Source organism: Apostichopus japonicus, chromosome 11 (genome assembly GCF_037975245.1).
Source record: "Apostichopus japonicus isolate 1M-3 chromosome 11, ASM3797524v1, whole genome shotgun sequence".
Lineage (NCBI taxonomy): Eukaryota > Metazoa > Echinodermata > Holothuroidea > Aspidochirotida > Stichopodidae > Apostichopus > Apostichopus japonicus.
Window position 1 is genome coordinate 16,943,669 of NC_092571.1, and position 22,571 is coordinate 16,966,239.

Here is a 22,571-nt window from a genome sequence, read left to right on the forward strand (position 1 = left end):
CACAATCTTTGGAGGTTATACACTCTTGTACACTCCTATATACTGGTGTAGCCAAATTCCTTGTTTACGTGCGCGTAATTTCATACTATAGTTGACCGACCGAGTGCGCGTGCCGGCGCACAAAATGTTCCTCACATGGGTATTTTTATATCGCAAATCTATGGCATACAGTTTCATACCTTAGCGCTGTTGAACGCGCAGTTTAAAGAATGCACGCGCGTTTTCCAAATTTGATCCTGTTCAGTTAAGTCTTAATTGTTAGCATTATATAGCCAACTACATATTGTATTTTACAGTAATTTCTACGAGTTCTTTTCCAAATACATTTGTATATATTTAAAACGACATTTTCACAAGAAGTACCCAGGAGTTCAACCCTAGCCAATGAGCACACAATCGAGGAATGAAATGTTCTGTTCAATTTAAACTTTTGATTTTCAGCCTTTGGGGTAAGTAGCTTAGTAGTCTAGGCTTCAGGACGAATTAACTCGTGAGGCTATAACATGTAATAGGCTTAGCTACCGACAACCTCTATTTGAATATCACGGTGTATTGTTTGGTGCATTCTAGCCTAGGCCCATGTGAGTGATAGGCTACTGTAACCAAAATACGAGCTGCCGTGCATTCCCATTACGGTGAACATGGTATCCGGTTAATTCGCGATGGCAAGGGCATTAATGTTCTCCTAAATAATAGCGATGATGACGATCTAGCTGATTTGTTCCATGCATTTATAGTCATATCCTTCGCATATATGATTTCATTGATGTTTTGAACAGATTCCGCCAGAAATAAAAATGTACACGCAAAGGTCGCGAGTCGAACTGCTGGAAGCAAGGAAAAATCCCTCTATCTTTGCAGTTGCAGATTACTATACAATTCCGCTAAATGGGCGGAACATTCCACGAAAGTGTTTCAAAATTGATGTTTCCTTGTTTTCCTGCGTCTATACCCCTTGTCAGTGCAGGTGTATCATTATGATTTCTTTCCTAGATAGAGATTTCAGTTCCCTGTCATCGTGCAGCTAAGAAAAAAAAAATATTTTAAGGGCAAATAGATGCAATTGCGCACACAGTATACTACGTAGACCTATACAAACTTGTACATCGTTAACGCCGCCTCCCCGACGGCCCACTCACCCCGTCCATTCCGGGCCCTTACATTCTGCAGGTATATATGTCTGCCAATTAAATGTTTTTCCTTGCTTTCGTTGTTTTACTTATAACTGAAAGTTGCAAGTATTGCGGCACAGTGGGGAGAATGTGACGTCACATGTGGCCGCGGAAGGCAAAAGAGAGTGTGCCCACCCCGCCAAAGGAACTGCAGACCGTCCACCAGGCTGTGCAAACCAGAACCACCAGTGTGTCCAGCTTCCTCCGCAGGTATTATGTTTAATCTCTCGGCAAATTTTATGAATTTTTATATGTTGGTTTAAAGATGGAAGGGATCGGTTCTAAGAAAGAAAAGAAAATTACTGTAATGATGATTATAGGATGACGATGATGATGGTCACGTTGTCGCTGATGATAAATAAAAGGTGGCATTTCTTGACTACTTTTACTTTCAAATATATCCACAACGGACTACAAACTGCATGGGGAGATTTCTTTCCTCAAGGCTTCAGATCTTCCAAATTCGCTTATTTTTTTTCATGAAGAAGTTATCATTTAAAGCTGAGTATTAAGTAAAGGGGCGTCGTCAAGGAGGGCGATGCATGGGCGGGCACGTGGACCCCCCCCCCCCCACACCCACAAACAAAATAATGGTACCCGTTGGTCCCCCTCCGTCCCAGTGAAGTTTGCCATGTCGAAAAAGCCCTTTAACAATTATGAATACAGTTCGCGTGCCCCTGGACCCCCCCCCCCCACACGATAAATCTTCACGCTCACATTCTCATTACCCCATTCTCTACCCTTCCCCCTTCTCGCTGTTGGCGTGTTGCATTATGAACATGACTTGTAATTTTTAGACCCCTCAATCTCTAACTAAGATTAAAAACCGACTAATACAGAGAATCTTACTGTCATTATCGCTTTGTTTCTTGTGAACACATGCAATATTTCCAATCTCGGTCTTGTTGCTATGAAGTATATGCGTATACGTGCAGGTGCCTGTATTTTTCCAATATCCGTTAGTTAGTTGCCATGAGGCATGTTTCAAATTCAAAATGCCGGGGCCTAAAACAGGAGGGAGAACATTTTGTTACAGTGGTTGGAATATCTTTATAATTTAGCACAAATGAGTAGCATAACGTCATATCAGAGGCCTCACAATACTGTTAAGCAAGGCATCAGAAATAAAAGGATTAACTGGCAGCACTAAATACATAGCTGGATACATCAACGTATATGGAAATGGTCTTGTACATCCCTGGTTGGTATGGAAGCAATGGAACCCACTTGGAGTTGCCATGTGTGGTCGTCATGTTTCGAGTCATGCATGCCTTCAACCAAGTATTGCTCTGTTCAAATCAAACCCAACTACAACGTAGTCCTAAAACAAAAGCCTTACATAAGAAATTTTCCATTTTAACTTCCAAAAGCTAAAAAAATCACGGTATTGCAAGAGCTAACGGTTGGCTGCCGTTTTGCGGTACTTTTCATTCTCCTTGCAGGCGGACAAGGCGATAGCATCATCGGTGACTGGTCCGCGTGGACTGCATGTCACTGTCAAAGACAGGAACGAGAACGAAGAAGACAATGCTTTGTAGCTGATGAGCGTCAGTGTCAGTATATTGACTCTACATGGGAAGTAGAACCCTGTGTTCCTTCACACTGTGACGAACCAGAAGACGGCCAACCTGCTGTCGAGCGAGAGAACGCTTTAGCGGCAGCCAGGCAGGCGGCCGCAGTACGTCTGAGAGATGCTGACCCAACTCAAAGGTTTGGAGAGTGGACAAGTTGGAGCACGTGTACCTGTCATACAACTACGCGACATCGTTCGCGGGAATGTCACGCGGTCAACCTAAGGCTTTGTTCGCAAGATGGCGGGGTTTTTGAGGAGGAACCATGTGACCACGATGGATGTAATTCTAGGACACCTGTTACTGACTGGAGTGAGTGGGGACCATGTTCGTGTACAACCTCTACCCGATCAAGAACTCGTGAGTGCACAAGGCCCGGTAGTCCTACTTGTGATGGCAGATTTCCTCTTTCCAACACCCATGAATGTACACCAAACGGTTGTATTGACGTGGATCAACCTCAAGGTATGCCTATGTGTTACGTCTTATGATACAGTAGACCGTTATGGATGCATACAATGGCAGAGTGATAGCGCATACATGTGCTCGTGCGTCATGATAAACTACACTGGAAGTGCCGCCCCACTGAACTGATGTGAATACAAAATAAAAAGTCTTCTGCCGTGTTTTGCGTAACAACAAGCTAATAGAAGAGCGTTCATTTAACTGTTTCTGAAAACATGTACAAACTCGTCGAGGATTTCATAATGTAGCCTATCCTATTCTATAGTGTATATCTTATCCTATAGGTGTATCCATCTCGCATCTAAAACAATCGCGGTCAAGAGGAAGTTGCTCATTCCTTGTAACCTTCAGGTAGACTTTGCAAGGCCTGCGCCAATCTGCCCTCTAAAATAAACTGACTGCGTTCCTCTCACTACCTGAGCCTCTTTAGTCGTCCGTGGTCTTCTGCAGGGGCATATAAAAATTCAGCCAGCTTAACATCAGCTAGAGCCCTCAGCACCATGTCCCCTCCCCCTTCCCCTGTCAAGTTTTGAAGACACTATACACAGGAAGTTGGTTAGTCTTTCTTTGAAGTATCTACGGAGACTCCTTGATCTGTGGGTCTCATTACAATTGCATCATCTGCCTATTGGAGAATCTGACGCTGAAATATACTCCGCAGTTCCAGTTGTTTGCTCTAATCTTTGAACAGCGTCAAGTTTGCAAGGTTAGACAATCGTAATTTATGTAAGAGTCCGCTGAACAGACTCGCATAGTATCTAAAGTTTGCGTTGAAGAGAACTTCTTTACAGAGTAAAATGGTACTGCGCTTAGTTCAAACGTACGTGCGATCAGATCATGTGACGAACTGCAATTGTGATAATTTCAGAAAATCATGCTAACGAAATACGGACTTATACGTGCTTCATTTTCAATTTCTCGTATAGTTTCCCAAAATCAATTGCCTGCCCAGGCACAACAGAACGTATTCGGATCATGGGGTGACTGGGCAGAGTGCTCGTGTCAAACGCGTCAAGCACAGAGAGAAAGACGGTGTTTGTTGGGTGCCGTCAGCACGTGTCGCGCACGTGGCCCCCTTATGGAATATCAGCAATGCAACCCGACTGGATGTGCTCAGCAGACGGCGCAACTTGCACACGGTAACGTTCACTTTCACGATAATAAAAGTTTTGCTGATTAAAGTTGAGAATAAACCTCTTTTGGGAGGGGCGGGTGGGGCCTGGTACCAGCGTACTGGTTTGTTCCAGATTCGGCCCTCGTGTAAAGGTTTCCAAAATTGATGCGATCCGCGAAAGCCTATAATATCAAAGTTGTTTTACGATCTTATACCAACATGATCCGATTTGTGGATTTTGTATATGGTATGCTCCGGTAATAGTTTGGATATTTCAACATAATAGATGGACAATTCTCAAGTAAAACTTTCTGATCCTTTAACTTTCCATTATAATGTATAATATTTTCGTTTTTGTCGTTAAAGCAGTGTTGCAGCCCCTTTGAATTGGATATAAAAATGTCAAGGAGGCCTGCCAGTATTCCCTTCTCTCAGGATGGCGTTGATTAAACTTGCTTCTCCTTAAATTATTGGTGAAAAGTGGTTCAACTGTATGGTTTTCGGAAGGGGATGAAACCTTTTAAATGTTATATATTGACAAGGCAGTTAATAATGGTCATAATGCCCATCTGTATATGGAACGTACGTTAGCAGTAGGCTTTGCAGTGGTGCTAGAACTGTAGCCTATATGAGGCGAGCTGTTATGGGGGCCTGCATTAGTTGTTTCTGACTTGAAAAACAATGTATTAATATATCGTACACATATTTGTAAGTCTCGCTATGTTTTCATGCTAGGGTGCAGATCACACTGTAGTCTATGTACGGAAAGTTCGAGAAACACTGCAAGAGCTATAAGATGCCAGTGAAACCCTATAAGCATTCACATCGATCGATGCACTGGCTGTAGCGTTTGGACTTAAAACATTGAAAATTGTCATATGAACGTGTGATCAAACTGAAGTGGGAAAAAACACTTCACAGAACCACACAACAGAATGATTACCTGCCAGTGGCGTAGGAAGGTACTTTTGAGTGGGGGGGGGGGGCTGAAGACTGATGGCCAGCCTGGGGGAGGGGTCTAAGGGGAGGGGGTGTCCCCCTCCCCTTTGGAATTTTTTTGCATTTCCAGTTGGCCTCAGATGCAATTTGGTGCAATATAGCACACTTCAACACCCACTCCATTTTGTAAAGAATTTTGCATTTTCACCTGGCCTTAGATGCAATTTGGTGCTTCAAATGAGATTTTTTTCTCATTTGGAAATGAAAAAGGGGTTTTCTGACTTGCGGAGCGGGGGGCGGAACGATACTTCCGCCCCCCCATATTTTTCACTGGGGGGCTGGCGCCCCCCCAGCCCCCCGGTTCCTACGCCCTTGTTACCTGCCCAACCTAACGCGAACAGGCAGCTTTCGGGCCTTGGAGTGGCTGGTCAAAAGTTCTCATGTGAAACACGCAAAGTACAGAGACAAAGTCAATGTCTGTTGGATGACGTTACTTATTGTCATTCCAATGGTCCCCTGATGGAACAACAGTCATGCAATCCTATTGGATGTCTTCAGAACATGGGGTTTAAAGCCCGGTATAACGGTTAACTCTTTTCACCCACCGGGACAGTATACAAGGCTATTAAGGCTACGGGTAACGCAAATGGGGGTTTCTCTCCTTTCGAGTGTACAGCGGTTATTAAGATTATAGTTGACAGGGAGAAGATCCCCTTCCCAAATCGTTTGAACAGTGAGGGACTGAGTATGCCCCCTTGCCCTCCCCCCCCCCCACGCACACACACGCAAATTTTACCGACTAGGAGTGCACTAAAGGGCGTTGCTGGATCATTCAGTTGGATACTTTGAATTGCGAAAAAGTTGCCAGACAATCAAAGTTTTCATTTCGTATACCTCATGCTCCTAAATATAGCACAGTAATTATAATAAAAGTAACATTGAGAATACACAATATATACCGGTTGTAGATCATACACATGCAATATGATAACTTGAAAGGTTGTAAAACTGCTCAAATTGTCTGCCCAGGCTAAAATAGCCTTCTTTTTTATTGGAGGGGCATGAACAAAAAATAGAATTCTTCATGAGGAGGCACCCTAAACACCGCCGGACCTCTGCCCTCCACCCTCTCCCCAACCCTATTTGTTAGGCTTCTTCCTTCCAAGTGTGACAAGAGGGGATGGGGCCGTGGGGGGGGGTAAGAGGAGGGCATAATATGGAATTAACAATAGCTTTTTTTTCATTTTCATAATATATTTAAGAAAAAGCGAAGACGTCAAAAGGGGGCCCGGCAGATGTCATAATTGTATATGCCGCATATTGTTGTTGTTTTTTGCACAATGTGAACTGTCAGATTAAGATGACCTAATTTGTTAGTTAACTTTGAAAGATAATTTGGTAATCTGTCATAATTACATGATAAAATAGTCCTTTATTCCTTCATTTGTAGAGCCCCACAATGTAATGCATTTTTGAGGGTAATAATAGCATATACTCAAAGAATTAATGTAATATCTATCAAGGCGCTTATCAATTAAATTTAACTAAATTTATACGAAATATCATCAATGTTATACTCGATTCTATAAAACTGCGTGATTCAAATTTGCCAACCGTAAGAAAAGTGCTTTTTAAGTAACTTTTAAGAAGCAGAAGAGAGACAACCAATATAGGAGAATGAACTCAATGCCGTGCTGCCTTAAGCAGTTCGAAATCGATCGATTTAATATTTCCTTCGAGCTTATATAGCCTATATATATTTTTTTACTTTCATGTTATCTCCCCAGGCGGTAACAATGATACGCCGCGGAATCCAAATGGCATCTCTCATCAGCAGCAACATCAACAAGACTCCCCTATCGTGCAAGGGAGTGTGAACAGCCAAGCATCCGCAACTCGAAGAATTGGTAAGTTTAATACCATCAGACTCATTCCAACATGAATTCCAATATCTAAGCAATTGATTTGAAAAGTCGATCTCATCAATAAATAAGAACTTAAAGACCCGGTTTGGTTCCGACCTTGTAATCTTGATTTATTTTCTCGACCTGCAAAATCGAGATCGGCGTGGGAACGAATCTTGATCGATTATACTCATTCATGATTGGTAATAACTTCACGGTATAATTCGATTGTGAGTTTGAATAATTCTCTTGACCCGCAATCAACAAAACAATTGATCACGTGTGCAGTTACATGTAGAAACAGAGTATGATTCGATTGCAATTGCCTCTGAGTTCGACTATTCTCTGCAGACACGCAGTCAAAAGCGTTTGATCCCGGAATGAGTTTCAATGAAGGAACAGAGTATGCTTTGATTGTATGCTTATGAGGTTGACTATTCTCTGGCACGCAATCCAAAGCGACATTTGATCCCGGAATGAGTTTCAATGAAGGAACAGAGTATGCTTTGATTGTATGCTTATGAGGTTGACTATTCTCTGGCACGCAGTCAAAAGCGACATTTGATCCCGGAATGAGTTTCAATGAAGGAACAGAGTATGCTTTGATTGTATGCTTATGAGGTTGACTATTCTCTGGCACGCAGTCAAAAGCGACATTTGATCTCGGATGAGGTTCAATGAAGGAACATAGTATGCTTTGATTGCAAGCTCGTGAGTTTGACTATTCTCTGGCACGCAGTCAAAAGCGACATTTGATCCCGGAATGAGTTTCAATGAAGGAACAGAGTATGCTTTGATTGCAAGCTCATGAGTTTGACTATTCTCTGGCACGCAGTCAAAAGCGACATTTGATCCCGGAATGAGTTTCCTGCTTTGATTGCAAGCTCATGAGTTTGACTATTCTCTGGCACGCAGTCAAAAGCGACATTTGATCTCGGAATGAGTTTCAATGAAGGAACATAGTATGCGTTGATTGTAAGCTCATGAGTTTAACTATTTTCTGACCCGTCACTAAGAGCGAAATAAGTTCCCGTGTATACCTTTAAATGAAGAGTGAGAAATAAATGATTTGGTTGCTAGCTGCTGATTTTGACTGTTATATTCTGCCGTGTAATTTCATAATATATTTAAGGAAAAGCGAAGACGTCAAAGGGGGGCCCGGCAGGTGTCATAATTGCAGCATATTGTTTTGTTTATTTGCATAATGTAAATTGTCAGATTAGGATGACCTAAGTTGTAAGTTAACTTTGAAAGATAATTTGGTAATATGTTATAACTACATGATAAAATAATAAGCCTAACCATGTCTCTTGTTTAGGACCTTGGAGTGAATGGTCAACTTGCACTTGTGAAACACGGAGTGTAATGCGAGAGAGACAATGTTTGGTGGATGAGGTCAACGAGTGCCTTGCAATTGGCCGTCTGAGGGAACAACAGCCATGCAACCCTATTGGATGTCATCAGAATGGCGGAATAAATCATGGTTAGACCGATTGTTCTATAAAATAACGACAACGGTTTGCCCTTGTTTATACTATAAGAGTTTGTCATAAAGATGTCACGTTCTCGTTCACTCCTATAGTAAAGATTTTTAACAACATGCGGTTGCCTTACGGCCACCTGTGGCCTCACAGCTGATGTCTGGCCCAAGGCACCCACCCACCCATCAAACAGGCGGCAATGATATATTGTCAATGGTGTCGGGCATTTACACCCACCCAGTCCACCTCACCCCTACTCTTCAAAGTAGCGAATTTGAGAACAACGTTAAAGCAGCTATGTATCAAAAGGAATAAACTACTTGGTCCTCAGAGCACGTGCTCCCCCACCCCTTTCCCCTCCCCAACCCCACAGAAAAAAGTATTACCTACAAAACGTTTGCTTATATAGCCTACACCTTACTTCTTGACGTATATACGTCCACGTGGATGCCAACTTGATAATAATAATAAAAATAATAATAATCAGAAGAAGGAAGAAGAATAATAATCAGAATAAGAATTAGTCACGAAAAAGGAAAAGAGCTATTTCACTTTGAAAAAATCACTTTGAAAATCAGTTTCAAAGATCAAACCTTTGCGGCGTATTTCAATAATAACTTGAAATCGATACAACCACATTGCGCTACGTGAGTATGTTCGTATTTCAAAATGAAAGTTTTGCCTCATAAATTAAACATTCCATCACCTGTCGTAATCTGTTTTGCCCTAAAACTCAACTTTATTAGGCGGTTCTTACCAACTTTTATTACACAAGTTACAATATATACATCCCTTTTCATTACAAAGAAAAAAAAATTAATAGCATAACGAAATTGATTTCGTACGTTTAATTAAAGCAGTTATATGAATTATTTGAAAGTCGTGTCGTGATTATAACCAAATTCGCCGATGTTCGTTTGCTAACATTATTGCACGATATGTGGGCAAAATTTACATCACATCTACATTTTAACTAATAAATTTCAAAAGCATAAACAGAAGCAGAAGAGAGACAACCAATAAGAGAATGAACTCAATGCCGTGCTGCTTTAAGCAGTTTCGAAATCGATCGATTTAATATTTCCTTCGAGCTTATTATTATTATTTTTTTTTTTTACTTTCATGTTATCTCACCAGGCGGTAACATTGATACGCCGCGGAATCCAAATGGAATCTCTCATCAGCATCAAGACTCCCCTATCATGCAAGGGAGTGTGAACAGGCAAGCATCCGCGCCTCGAAGAATTGGTAAGCTTTATACCAGACATGTGGGCAAAATTTACGCCGATTTTTTCACATTTCAACTCGTTTTGGCCATTGGATTACACACTTTTTAAGCCAATACCCACTGCAGTAAAGATGACGAAATTTGGATCGACCCTTGACGAAATTTGGAACCACCTTATAGTGACACACCTCTCATGTAGAGAGCCCCAAATCTACATGACGCACTCCTTACTTGCGCTCTGCCGTAACTGTCGGCTGGTAGATTTTTACTGAGGCCGATTTATAGGCCCAAACAATTAACGACTGACGGCATGTACATTATCGATACGTTCTTCTTGCATATAACACAAACAGATAAACAATCTTTTTGTTTTAAGGAGGTGGGAGGAGGCGGGGGGGGGGGGGGGTGGAGGAGGTTGAGAGAATTACAAAAACTTGAAAATATTTGCTGTTCAGGAAAGCATGTGGATTTGGTAATAAATAGCATACTCAAAGTATTAATGTAATATGCAGATCTATCAGGGCGCTTATCAAATTTAACTAAATTTATACGAATTATCATCAACGTAATACTCGATTCTATAAAACTGCGTGAATCAAATTTGCCACCCGTAAGAAAAGCAGAAGAGAGACAACTAATATGAGAATGAACTCAATGCCGTGCTGCTTTACGCAGTTTCGAAATCGATCGATTTAATATTTCCTTCTAGCTTATTATTATTATTTTTTTTTTACTTTCATGTTATCTCCCCAGGCGGTAACATTGAAACGCCGCGGAATCCAAATGGAATCTCTCATCAGCAGCAACATGACTCCCATATCATGCAAGGGAGTGTGAACAGCCAAGCATCCGTGACTCGAAGAATTGGTAAGCTTTTAAACCAGACGCATTCCAACATGAATTCCAATAACTAAACAATTGATTTGTATAGTCGATCTCATCAAGAAATAATATTTCCTCGACCTGCAAATCGAGATCGGCGTGGGAGCGAATCTTGATCGATTATACTCATGATTGGTAACTTCACGGTATAATTCGATTGCGAGTTTGAATAATTCTCTTGACCCGCAATCAACAAAACAATTGATCACGTGTGCAATTATATAAACAGAGTATGATTCGATTGCAATTGCCTCTGAGTTCGACTATTCTCTGGCCCGCAGTCAAAAGCGACATTTGATCCCAGATGAGGTTGAATGAAGGAACAGGGTATGCTTTGATTGCAAGCTCATGAGTTTGACTATTCTCTGGCACGCAGTCAAAAGGCGACATTTGATCCCGGAATGAGTTTCAATGAAGGAACAGAGTATGCTGTGCTTGCAAGCTCATGAGTTGGACCAGGGAGTTGTTATGTTCCATAGCAACTCTCTGGTTGGACTATTCTCTGATCCGCAACCAAGAGCGAAATTAGTTCCCGTATATATACGTTGAAATGAAGAGTGAGAAATAAATGATTTGATTGCGAGCTGCTGATTTTGACTGTTATATTCTGCCGTGTAATTCAGATGGCAGTTAAGGGCGAAGTTGGCTCAAAAGAACCAACATGATTGAAAATGGATCTCGAAAAGAAACAGAATTAAAGAGTCAGCAGTCGGTGACGATGAAGACCATTGGTCGGAATTTGACTTTGGTAATTGCTAAAAGTTTGAATTTGTTTGCGATCTTCTGGTTTTGACTATTCTCTGTGCTGCAAATCAAGAGCGAAATGTGATCACCGGTGCGTTTAAATGAATTCCTGAGTATAAGCGTATAATTTGATTGCGACCATCTGAGTTTTTTCGAGAGTATTCTCTGATCCGGAATCAGCGGTCACAAGAACAACATTTGATGCTATCGCCGAACTTGATCAAAATCACTGGAGTAAGTCTTTATCACGGGCGGCATACAAAATGAAGAGGTACCTTTTTTTTAACCTTTTTTTTTTAAAGAAAAGTCAGCCAAGATACTAAGATCGCCTATAGGCACGAAAAATAAGCAACTTAATTGGTCCACTCTCAACACTCTCTTAATATGTGATGACATGATCTTGAGCCTGAATCGCCGAGAAACCATGGACTTTAAAATCATCATGGTTTCGACTAAACAAGTTTCCAAAGTTCAGGTTCATTGACCCACATGCTGCTGTATCAAGACTACGCGAGCGAATTTAGATCACCGGGTTCAGGGTGTGCATTGACGAGCCTCACGTAACGCTCTTGTTCACCTCTGTGTACGTATAGATACGGAAGCGTATAGTAGAAGGGATATTGCATTGACGAGTTACCGACTTGACAAAACGACAAGTATCTGCAAATTGACGAGTTGACGACATGGTACATGACCAAATTCAGAAAATTGTGGTTTTGACGAGATAACGTAGCTCGTTAATGCATCAATTTTCTGCAAATTGATGCATTGACGAGATCCGTTATCTCGTCAAAACCACAATTTTCTGAATTTTGTCACTATGTCGAGATGGTAGTAAGTGATCAACTCGTCAATTTGCAAAAAAAATTGACGCATTGAAGAGATCCGTTATCTCGTCAAAACGTCAATTTTCTGAATTTGGTCACGTTTCCATCTCGTCAACTCGTCAGTTGCAGATATACTTGTCGTTTGTCAAGTCGGTAACTCGTCAATACAATGTCCCTTCTACGCTTCCGTATATAGATGCTGAGATGTTATTGTTCATAGATAATATTCCTTCGAGGTGGGGGGGGGGAGTTGGGTGGGGAGGGGTCATTACAGTCCACAAAATATGACAAAGGTTTCAGTTCTTATGATAAACGAGAATTTTGAGTATGTTACTTCACGGTGGCAAGGTCGAGCCGGCGACACGTCTGAATTTAAATTGCCCATACCACGATGTACCGTATACATCGTACATTATATGATTACCAAAGAAATGCAATTTAGCGAAATGTCGAGGGCGCTAAACTGCACACAGCACACGCCACGTCAGAGTTGCGACATAGAAGGTCTACAGTCACGTGGTTGGAAGTGAAAGTTTGTATCCATTTACAAGTTCTATACCGACGCTTGACTTGTAGTAAAACACTATATAGTGGGTTGCCGTTGGCGGTATGTTCCGCTTCCTCTCTGACATTACAAGAACGAAATGTTTATTTATTTATTTTTTTACACGTTGTTAGAACTTCAAAAAAACATGTTTAACTTCACAAAACAATAGAGTACACTATTACATGTTCAGTACTATTTGTCTTTGAGAAACATTGAAAACATAAATCTTAAACATGCTCTTTCACATGTTTTCACTGTAATTTATGATTACGAAAGTTTGGAGATTAAAGCAGTTTTGATTTGATTTGATTTGATTTATTTATTTGATTTTCCACAGATAATAAATAAATAGGCTAAGTTTAGCAGTCTTGTTTTGACTTGGTTACCCGTCCCTCACAGGCTCACAATCAATTACTCTTTGCCGTCAAGACCTCTACATTAACCAGACGGTAAATGTCAACATATTGACGTTACGGATTTATCTATGATCCGCAAGTTTTATCTATACCACCCCTATGACATCGGCGAAAAAAACGCGTTTTTCTCGTGAAATTATACTGACCTGAATAGGAATACCTGAAAGACACGACGTGTGCACCGGTCACAAAGAGCAGTATAGCTCCCTCCTGCATCACTGTCGCGAATGGGTTAATATATATAGGTTTGCATATGTTAGGCTGGCAAAGCCTGGTTTACCGGTTATTTGGATAACCGTGCAACCGGCTAGTATTCTACGTCACGTACCGATTTTAAAGGGTGTGAAGACTCGCGCAAAAAGAAACGTCTAATGCCGGTAATCTGACCTAGTTTCGAATGAGGTGTAACAGAAGTGTTAGACACCACCATCGATCCCAGAAAATACGCACACAGCTTGCTACCGTCGGTAATTAGACACTAGTGTACAGTCAGTACATACAGCTGCGGTAAATACCCACAGCACATTGTATAAACGATACAGCGATGGACATCTCAGGTCCAGCTAAAGATAACAAGGTATCACGTTTCATTACTGTCTGCATTTTGTAGCGACACGAACAAAACGTCACTTGCAAGCAACAGAAAGTTAACTTTTTCAGATGCCTTTAAATCCACCTCAGTATAAGCGATTGGCCTATACGTAAGTTTCGTTGTTATTGGGTTTCTTTTGGGGGTTTTCGTTTCGATGTTGTGCTGTGTTTGTTTTTTTTTTCACTTGTTGCTGCAGCGGATAATCAGTCTCAGATTCGTCTTGTTCAGTATGATCATATTCCTTATAAAAACAAGTGGTGTATACCTGGGATTAGGAAGTGAGACATCCTTGTATAGGGCAACATGATACAGGACATTGTCTATATGAAGGGGCTCGTAGACAGCTTACAAAGTGAAAGTTCGTAGCGAAAGGTTCCCTGTTATACTTTACTTTAAATATTGTAGGCCTAAACATAGAAAATGTGTCAACATGGAAGAACAACATATATATATATATATGTAAATATATATATATATAAATATATATATATATATATATATATATATATATATATATATATATATATATATATATATATATATATATATATATATATAGTAAGTAGTAAGTAATAGTAAGTAAAAGGGGAAATGGTGATCTATTTTTACGAAATGACTAATAGGTAGATGGTGTAATCGGCTATTTTCCCAAATAAAAAATATTTAAAAAATACATATATAAAAAAAAACACTTAGTGCAGGCCTATACTGACTGCTGAACTTAGTGACACGCAGTATAACAGATTCCGTGAGACATTCATCAGTAACGTGCTTCGACGTACGCCTCATAATACGTGGCTGATAGAGGCGCAGCTATAACCATTTTTTTTTTAAATTCAGAGCTGGTGATATCTCTCTGTTTCTCACTGGCAGTAACGCTATGACATAACAAGCCACGATTAAAAACTAAACTAGATTAGACAAAAACCATCCCAAAGTAATTTTGGACACAGGAGAACGGGGGTTGTATAACCCACTCCGTCCCACCGTCGCACAATTTTCTTATGCAGATTATCCTCATCATTTTTATTTCTGCTTTTTTTTTGGCTAAAGGTCATCGGTGTTGCTGACACCAAAGCTTTAGCGTGCCAAAAATTTGCTACACGTTTTTTTTTTTAAAGTACTTTCCTTGATGCTCTGATCCTGGATATTATTCCCAGCCATAATTGACTGATTGAAGGGTATAACTAATAATAAGCTATTTCTTCAATAGGCTCAGTGTGGATGACTATACCTCTGTGTGAAGTGTAGGAGTATCATTTGTGAAAACCTGTTTCAATTTGAGCATGGGTGACCATTACTGAATTTCTAGCATATTTTTGGCACAGTGCTGATGATGATGACGATATTGCTATTAATAACAAGGAATGTAATTATAAGAGAGGGAAAGCTGCATGTATGCTGTGCATAACGGTATGACATGTCGCTTGTTATAAAACCAGCTTGCTCTAGTAACTTCTAGACCAGCAGACGACAGCTGCAAGTGAAGTCTATACACCATTCATTATAAATTATTCATAAACATGATTAGTTAAAACAATGCAACGAATTGGCAGGAGAATGGGATGACGGATTAAATACATCCATCAAACCATTTCAAACCATCGATCGGAAAACAGTATAACTCTACAAATTTCAACGTTGTGACAATAATATAGGCTACGATATTGAAAGGAATATTTTCGAGCACTGATATACGGAAAGATGTGATGTGTGTATGGATCTGTGTTGTCAGTTGTGTGTGCGTCTGTGTCAATGTCTGTTATGTTTTCACTTCCAAAGAGCGAGCCCCTCCCTATATATACCAGCAAACTTTCAGCTTTTATGAGTCCTGACTGAAAGTTTATGTTGCTAAGTTTGACACGAAAGGGAATTATGCAACAGTTATTAAAATTAAACTTGCAATGAAAGGTGAATTAAGGCGAACGCCATCCCCTCTGGCAATCCTTAATAGCTTGCTCAGATAGAAATAAAATCAGAGACTGTATTTTATAGCTTTCGCTTAAAACCCGCTACACCCGGCCCTTGCCCTCTTTACCCCAACTTCCTATACATATATGCAATCCAACGACCGCAACTAGACAGACGACTTTTTTTTATGTCGACCCACAAATTACTAGGAGCGTATGTACTCGTTGGCACATTTGTTAAGTTCTAAGCATTTGGGCAGAGGGGACGGAGAAGGGGGGGGGAGGGAGTGGATGGACCTGCAATAATTGACATGCAAAAGTGTCTGAGCGACCATTACTTTAAATCGAATGGAATGATTATGTTCTACATAAACACTCGTTTTGGGGAGTGATGGGTGCCCCTCTTTCGTTTCTGTTTATACCAACTTTTGTGTATGTGTTTGTTTTTTTTCCTGTGGTATTTTGGAAGTTGTTTTGTCTGTACGCTTTTTCTGGAAACAGCTCAGTATCGATTTCTTAAGGTAACAATTACCATATTAAATTACTACACTCGTGTTTCCCAGCGTGATACTATAATTTCATATCTCAGCGACCGCATATCATGAAGAAAAAAAAAAACATGATCTACCGGTAATATACCATGTACCATATCATGGGATTTACAATATTATACAAATTCCAAGAAACACGGAACTGAATTGCATTATAGCAGATAGCTCACCGGTAAGACTGCATCGTAGGCTAGTAACATGCACGTGTAACATGATATAATGTCATTGCACATGAGCTATTTTTTGATATGTGTTTACCGCTGAGAACTATGGAATAGATGGGGCGCGACTACTATTACTAAAGCAATTCAAACTGTCCTAAATCTCCGCGAGCAAAGTGAACAGGTGAAGCTATTAAAATCATACAAGGTGTTCAGGGAGGTGGCGGGGGGGGGGGTGGTGACCCACAAAAAGTACATCGAGCAAGTCTATACTTGTGTGAAGAACTGTTTATTTCTTTAGTTACATGTGTGTACATCTTCTAGTCAGTTGATGGGTAATCCAGGGCCGCCGCATATGTACATAGGATACGTTATTAGTTTGTAATTGGGTATAGTTCAGCAGAAAGGTTTCCTCTTTGCCCGATATAACTGATAAAGGTTACAGACGCTAATCCGTTTTACGATCCAGCGTTCTGTCTATGAATTTAAAGGAGGAGTTAACTCAAACGTCCCCATGGTAAGTTGTGTGACAGAGGCGCTCAAGCTTGGAGGCGCTCGTTAACACGAGTTTCAGCAAAAAGTAAAGAAGAGGGCAGTTCAATACAAGAGTTGCAGATATCAGAACCTCCGCACGATTTAGGCCAATTTGAGGTGAAGTAGAATATCTCATCTCCTTATATATTACATGTAGTGAGATGAGATAACGAGCAACGAAAAACTGACTTCGAAATCTTAAAGAGACTATGTAGTGCAAACGGTGTTTTTCCCTTCAAGATATAACGATATAAGGTTTTTTTTTTAAAAGTTCTATATGCCTGTTCTATATGTGGTGCGATTGTTCTGATAGTCCGTCTTGCACAATACTTCGCGCTCTTACTTGAGCAAGTATAAACTTTACATTATAGCGCCACCATTTTGGTGTCTCTTTTTTTTTTTAAAGTAACGACGATAATTAACGATAATACGACTGAGCCTTTAACTTGACTGTGGCAAATATCCATATATCTCTCGCTAATGGAACTTAAGTGTTATTTTCGTGTGTGGGGATTTCTTCTTGATGAAGCCTATCTGACTTAATATACGGTAGGTTTTTATCCCAAATTTTCTAATGGATTGACAGCTTTCTGAATGGTTTGTCTCACCAATTCCCAGGTAACAAATATTATCACAAATGCCGTTGATGATTTTTGGTGCAGGTGATGGAAACTATAGGAAGTACAACAAGAACAAACTCATTCGATTCTCACTAATACACTTCGAGGGAAAAGCAACAATAGCTGAACAATCACTAGGAAATATCTTTATTAAGCTTAATTAAGAAAGAGCGTTACCAACTTGTGCATGTTCAACAGTCTTTTGGAGAGCCTCGTTAATATACATATGTAAAACACACGATGGAGTGAATATTACGTAGATACCCAATAGTTTACTTATGATACCATATGTCATATGTGTACATGTTGTAGATATCTGTATAACAAGAGGATTTTATTCTCGTGAACATGTTTAAGAATGTTTCCGGTTTGGGGTTATAAGTTTCAGTTTTGTTAATCATGATAAAGTCCCTATAAGTGACACCCGGATGTTAAAGACTTAAATAGCCAAGTCTTTTCTTACGTTAAGCTTCATCACTTGTCAGATGTGACTTTTGTTTAAATGTATTTATGACTGACATATCCATTCAGGGACCAAATAGAAGAAAAATTTGACAATTTCTAAATCTTCGCCACTGGATCCCATCAGGGGCCCTAACGTGGCTCCTGGACCCCTACTCGATAAAGGCTTTGCGCCAAGACGCTAGCACTATTTAGTTTTATCCATTTTCAGTCACTTACGCCCCTGCCCCCCCTCCCCTCCCCCACCCACTTATCAATTTGAATTGACGCCCCTGAAGACGAAGCGTAATCATAGTCTATACTGTAGTATACGGAACAACAACGATAACCGGCTAACAAACTTACACGTTGTAGTAGAAATCATCACCTCGTGACTGTATATATATGCTCTATGTTTCTTGCCTCTCCTTTTTCTGTACCTCCTCCCGCCCCCCCCCCCCCCACTTTTCCATATATTTTTTCCTTTCTATATTTTGATATCTCTGCGAAATTTCTTGCAATGGAATGCAGACTATTTTCCCTGCTCGACAATGACACTAAATGCACGATCATAACGGATGTAGACTGGGAAGTTAGGTCCTGAATGTAACTTTAATATGGTAAGGCATTGCGGATGCGAAAATAGAGTAACTAGTATTAGAATTGCCGACTGTTTATTTTTTATAAGCGTTTTAGCGCCTGTTGATATGAAAATGGGAAAATCCCAAAGTTTGCCCAGGTGTTTGAAGATACTTAGAGCCTTAAAAGAATTGTCTGGTAGCCCTTAGAAGTTACCTTAAAAAAACGATAAATAATTTCCCAAACATTTTTTACAAAATATTAGCGTTGCGTTTGACAGAGAAACGATTTTTTAATCGTTTAGGATGGATATTTCGAATATACTTTGAACAGTAGTAAAGGTGACGTCATTTTCGCTAATGCAGATTGCGATATAATCCACGCTCAATACAGTTCCTACAGTATATCAAAACAGAATCCGCGTTTGAATACAGATTAATTTCTTCCTTAATTTTCGGTGAAAGTTCTTATAAATTATATATGTTTAAAAAATTCGTTGAGCAGTCAAATATGTAGTGCATCGGTGATTTCGTGATTTTTTGTGTAACACGAGGTAAGTTTGAACAGCAGACTCATCGTTGTGTATACATCGCGCTGTCCAGCCCCAACGCGTTTCATCTTTCGATGTTTCAAACTTCCTTTTACTGTAAAGTTGATCCGTGAATTTAATTTCAGCGATTTCGATGAACAGTTTATGAACTGTGGTTTGAGTTTCAAATGTGCAACGCTATATGTACGTACCAACTGGGCATGGTAGGCTGTATACGTACGTTCACTCCCAATGTGTACGTAAGATATAATAGGCAATCACCTGCCAGTGTACACGCAAGAGTGTATTTGCTGCTGAAATGGTAGAGCTAACTTCAAGTCGCTCGTTTTGCCTATTTGCCTGCACTACGTCATTCACCAAATTGATGGGTTCTAACAAACGGTGCTTTTGGTGAGAAACTGGTGAATTTGAAAACCAGATTTCTAGAAGAAGAAAACGTCGATTGGGGACAATTTTCACATGGTTCGAAAGAGAAAAATTAGAACTATGAGGACAATGTATCCACATCTTCCACCAGACAATGCCTTTAAGTAGTTCGAACGGTAAGGCTAGATGGCGTGGCGTTTTTAGCCCACTTGATCTCGACGATGAAATGTACAAAACATTATCATGTTGAAATAACCATATTATGCGCCTGCGCCAATATAAAACCAAGTGATAACGTTAATGAAAGCTCAAAACAGTCATCATCATCATCATCATCCATGCGTTGAGATGACAACGGGATTCAATTATAGGATTTACTTCGCTTTTTCCCTTCTTCATGCATGGCGCTTGGATTTGTACTTACATTATACTCACGCGTGTTTGTCACAATTGATGCACCAATATTCGTAACTGTTACGCAGGCCAAAGTGGTTATTGGCTGATGAATAAACGTTGCAATCTTTGAAACGACGTTTTTTGCAGACCGTAGTGTTGTGTACGTGTGCGGATTCCTCGAGCGCAATGTGCGGTACTGTGGCACTAATATTGAAAGGATTTTTATTTTATTTTTGGCTGACAAACAATGTGAACCTAATCTTGAAGAGAAATATATTCTTCACAGCTAGGTGAAACCACCATCTCAATGTCTTGCCTCCTCATCGAAATATGGTTGATTGAATGTTACCTATTTTCACTGGATAAGCTTTTAACTACTTCAGGGAAGTTGGATCACAGTAAGGGCTCTGTGACGTCATCTGGACTATTATAAACGTTTTTTTCATTTATTATTGAAACCTGATAAATTTGGATTGCTCGCTTAGCTGTTAAAGTTCTCTGTACTTAGAATTCATAAAAGGATTTTTTTTTGTAGAAATATTCTTTTCCGCTGTGGATTGTTGATTGACAAATTAAAACAAAGGCATTTCTAGCAAAATTGCCCTTGTGACATCATCCATTGTCATGCATGCCAGAGGCATTTTACAAACTTTCACAATATTTGAAAATAATGATATCCTCGCGATACATAATGCTATGAGGATGTGCGTTTCGTATAAAGAAATTTCAACAATTTTACGAAGTCTCTATGTAAAGTTAAATCATTAAGTTATGTCAAGTCAAGTTATGTAGCGTTTGTCATTCTGCTATATCAAGCCATTATGCAGCGTAAAGTCATTATGCTCATGTCAACATCGTTGTACAGCGTTAAGTCATTATTTTATGTCAAGTCGTTATTTCGCGTTACGTCATTATATTGACCTCAAATCGTTACGCAGCGTTTAATGTTAAATTCATGATGACTATGGCAAGTCTTTGCATGGCAAAGTTCTTTGTATGTTGTACCTGATAGTGGAGTAACTCACAGACACGATTGTCATATCGTTATGCATTGGAGAAGAACTATCCGTATGTTATCTTTATATGGCATAGTTTATATGCGTACAGAGGTAGTAGTGGTGGCGCTATACATCAATCTTACCCAGAGACATACATGTTTATATACGGCTCTGATCTCATCATTGATAATTAATCTTTGAATCGCCATACGTATACTTCTGACATTTCTTCAAACAATTGTGCGAACGTTCATGTGAGATAAACGTTGAAAATATTTAAAAGAATTGTCTTTTGTTACACGATATTCTTATACGACAACATTATTCGTTCGTTAAGAGGTAGTCACCTCAATTATTTTACGATCTAAGCAGCACCATATTGTTGTCAAACTGATTTCCCCCGTAACCTTAAATTACAACTGCATTACGTAAACTTGTAGGTCAGTTTCTATTGAAGTATCGTTTTCATGAAAACATAATATTCCAATGTACTTAGGTTTTCAGAACAAAGCGCTGTCCAGTTGGAAACATGTAAGAGCTGCGTGACAACTATTAGACTGAAAAATTTACATTTTTTTCTCGAAACCGATGATATTCGAGCTTAAAGGTGACATAAATGTTATTACCACCATATGCATAGATATATATATAGGTAAGCAAGTAAGCTGAGTCTGCGACTAACTTCAACTTGCTACTCAACAGCTTAGTTAGGAAAACCTTCATTTATGTGTGAAATATCGGAGGTTTGGCGTCCCTTTAAATTCAAGAACACAAGTATCATGAAAGACGACGCAAAATTATTGAAGGAAAATGGTCCTCACTTACGGAAAGTTATATAGCAACACAAGTGGGAAATACACACGTTTACACTTCATTTTATATCTATTGCAAATGTCCATTGGAACTCTTGTATGACGTAAAACAACGGAGTATCCTTTTAAATATCCAGTATTTTCTACTAATTGATTTTATTGATTTATTTATGTTATATATATATATATATATATATATATATATATATATATATATATATATATATATTTATTTATTTATTTATATGTAACCTACGCCATGCATGATTGTGATTACTTTGAAGTGTGCTTTGTAACATTGCATATATCAAGAGAATTTGTTTTGTCTTAGAGCGTGCGTTTTTTTACCTTTTTTATCATTCTGTTACAGCGCCACCCCTTTTAGGAGAAGTTAAAGCACGGCTGTTCACGGAAGTTACTCTGCACTGTGAGGTTGATTGGATGCATGAGAGTCCTTACGGCGTGGTTGAATGGTTCAAGAATGGGCACGCCGTACCCAAAATAGTAGGAAATGGTAAAGATTTTATTTATTAGCCATAAGGGGGTGATTTTGGTTGGTAAACATTCCATAACACATTCTCTCATATAAAAGTTTTAAGAAGATCAACTGCGCCAGCTCTTTCCACCCCCTCAAGTCTGCTCTACCCTCCTCCCCCATCCCCCAACCATCCTACCAGTAAAGAATTTATGGCTCTAAAATGATCGCAACTCATTTAATAAAAAAATCCAAAATATCCGCCCAAATTTAACCCGTTTCTAAAAGTCTGTAAA

The 22,571-nt window shown here is 39.6% G+C and overlaps 1 protein-coding gene across 3 annotated transcripts in view; it reads left to right on the forward strand.

The window, feature by feature from the left end:
* Positions 1 to 249: 249 nt before the first annotated feature.
* LOC139976245 (uncharacterized) overlaps positions 250 to 22,571 on the forward strand; it is a 30,872-nt gene continuing 8,550 nt past the window's right edge. The window contains exons 1-9 of one of the 3 annotated variants that reach the window (XM_071984833.1): positions 250 to 449; positions 1,233 to 1,382; positions 2,615 to 3,208; positions 4,135 to 4,347; positions 7,049 to 7,168; positions 8,484 to 8,648; positions 9,784 to 9,894; positions 10,628 to 10,741; positions 22,171 to 22,314. In XM_071984833.1, coding sequence (XP_071840934.1) covers positions 404 to 449; positions 1,233 to 1,382; positions 2,615 to 3,208; positions 4,135 to 4,347; positions 7,049 to 7,168; positions 8,484 to 8,648; positions 9,784 to 9,894; positions 10,628 to 10,741; positions 22,171 to 22,314 — 1,657 coding nt within the window. In that variant the 5' untranslated portion in view covers positions 250 to 403. The remainder of the gene's footprint in view (positions 450 to 1,232; positions 1,383 to 2,614; positions 3,209 to 4,134; positions 4,348 to 7,048; positions 7,169 to 8,483; positions 8,649 to 9,783; positions 9,895 to 10,627; positions 10,742 to 22,170; positions 22,315 to 22,571) is intronic. The other 2 variants (XM_071984834.1, XM_071984835.1) reach the window with 2 other exon arrangements.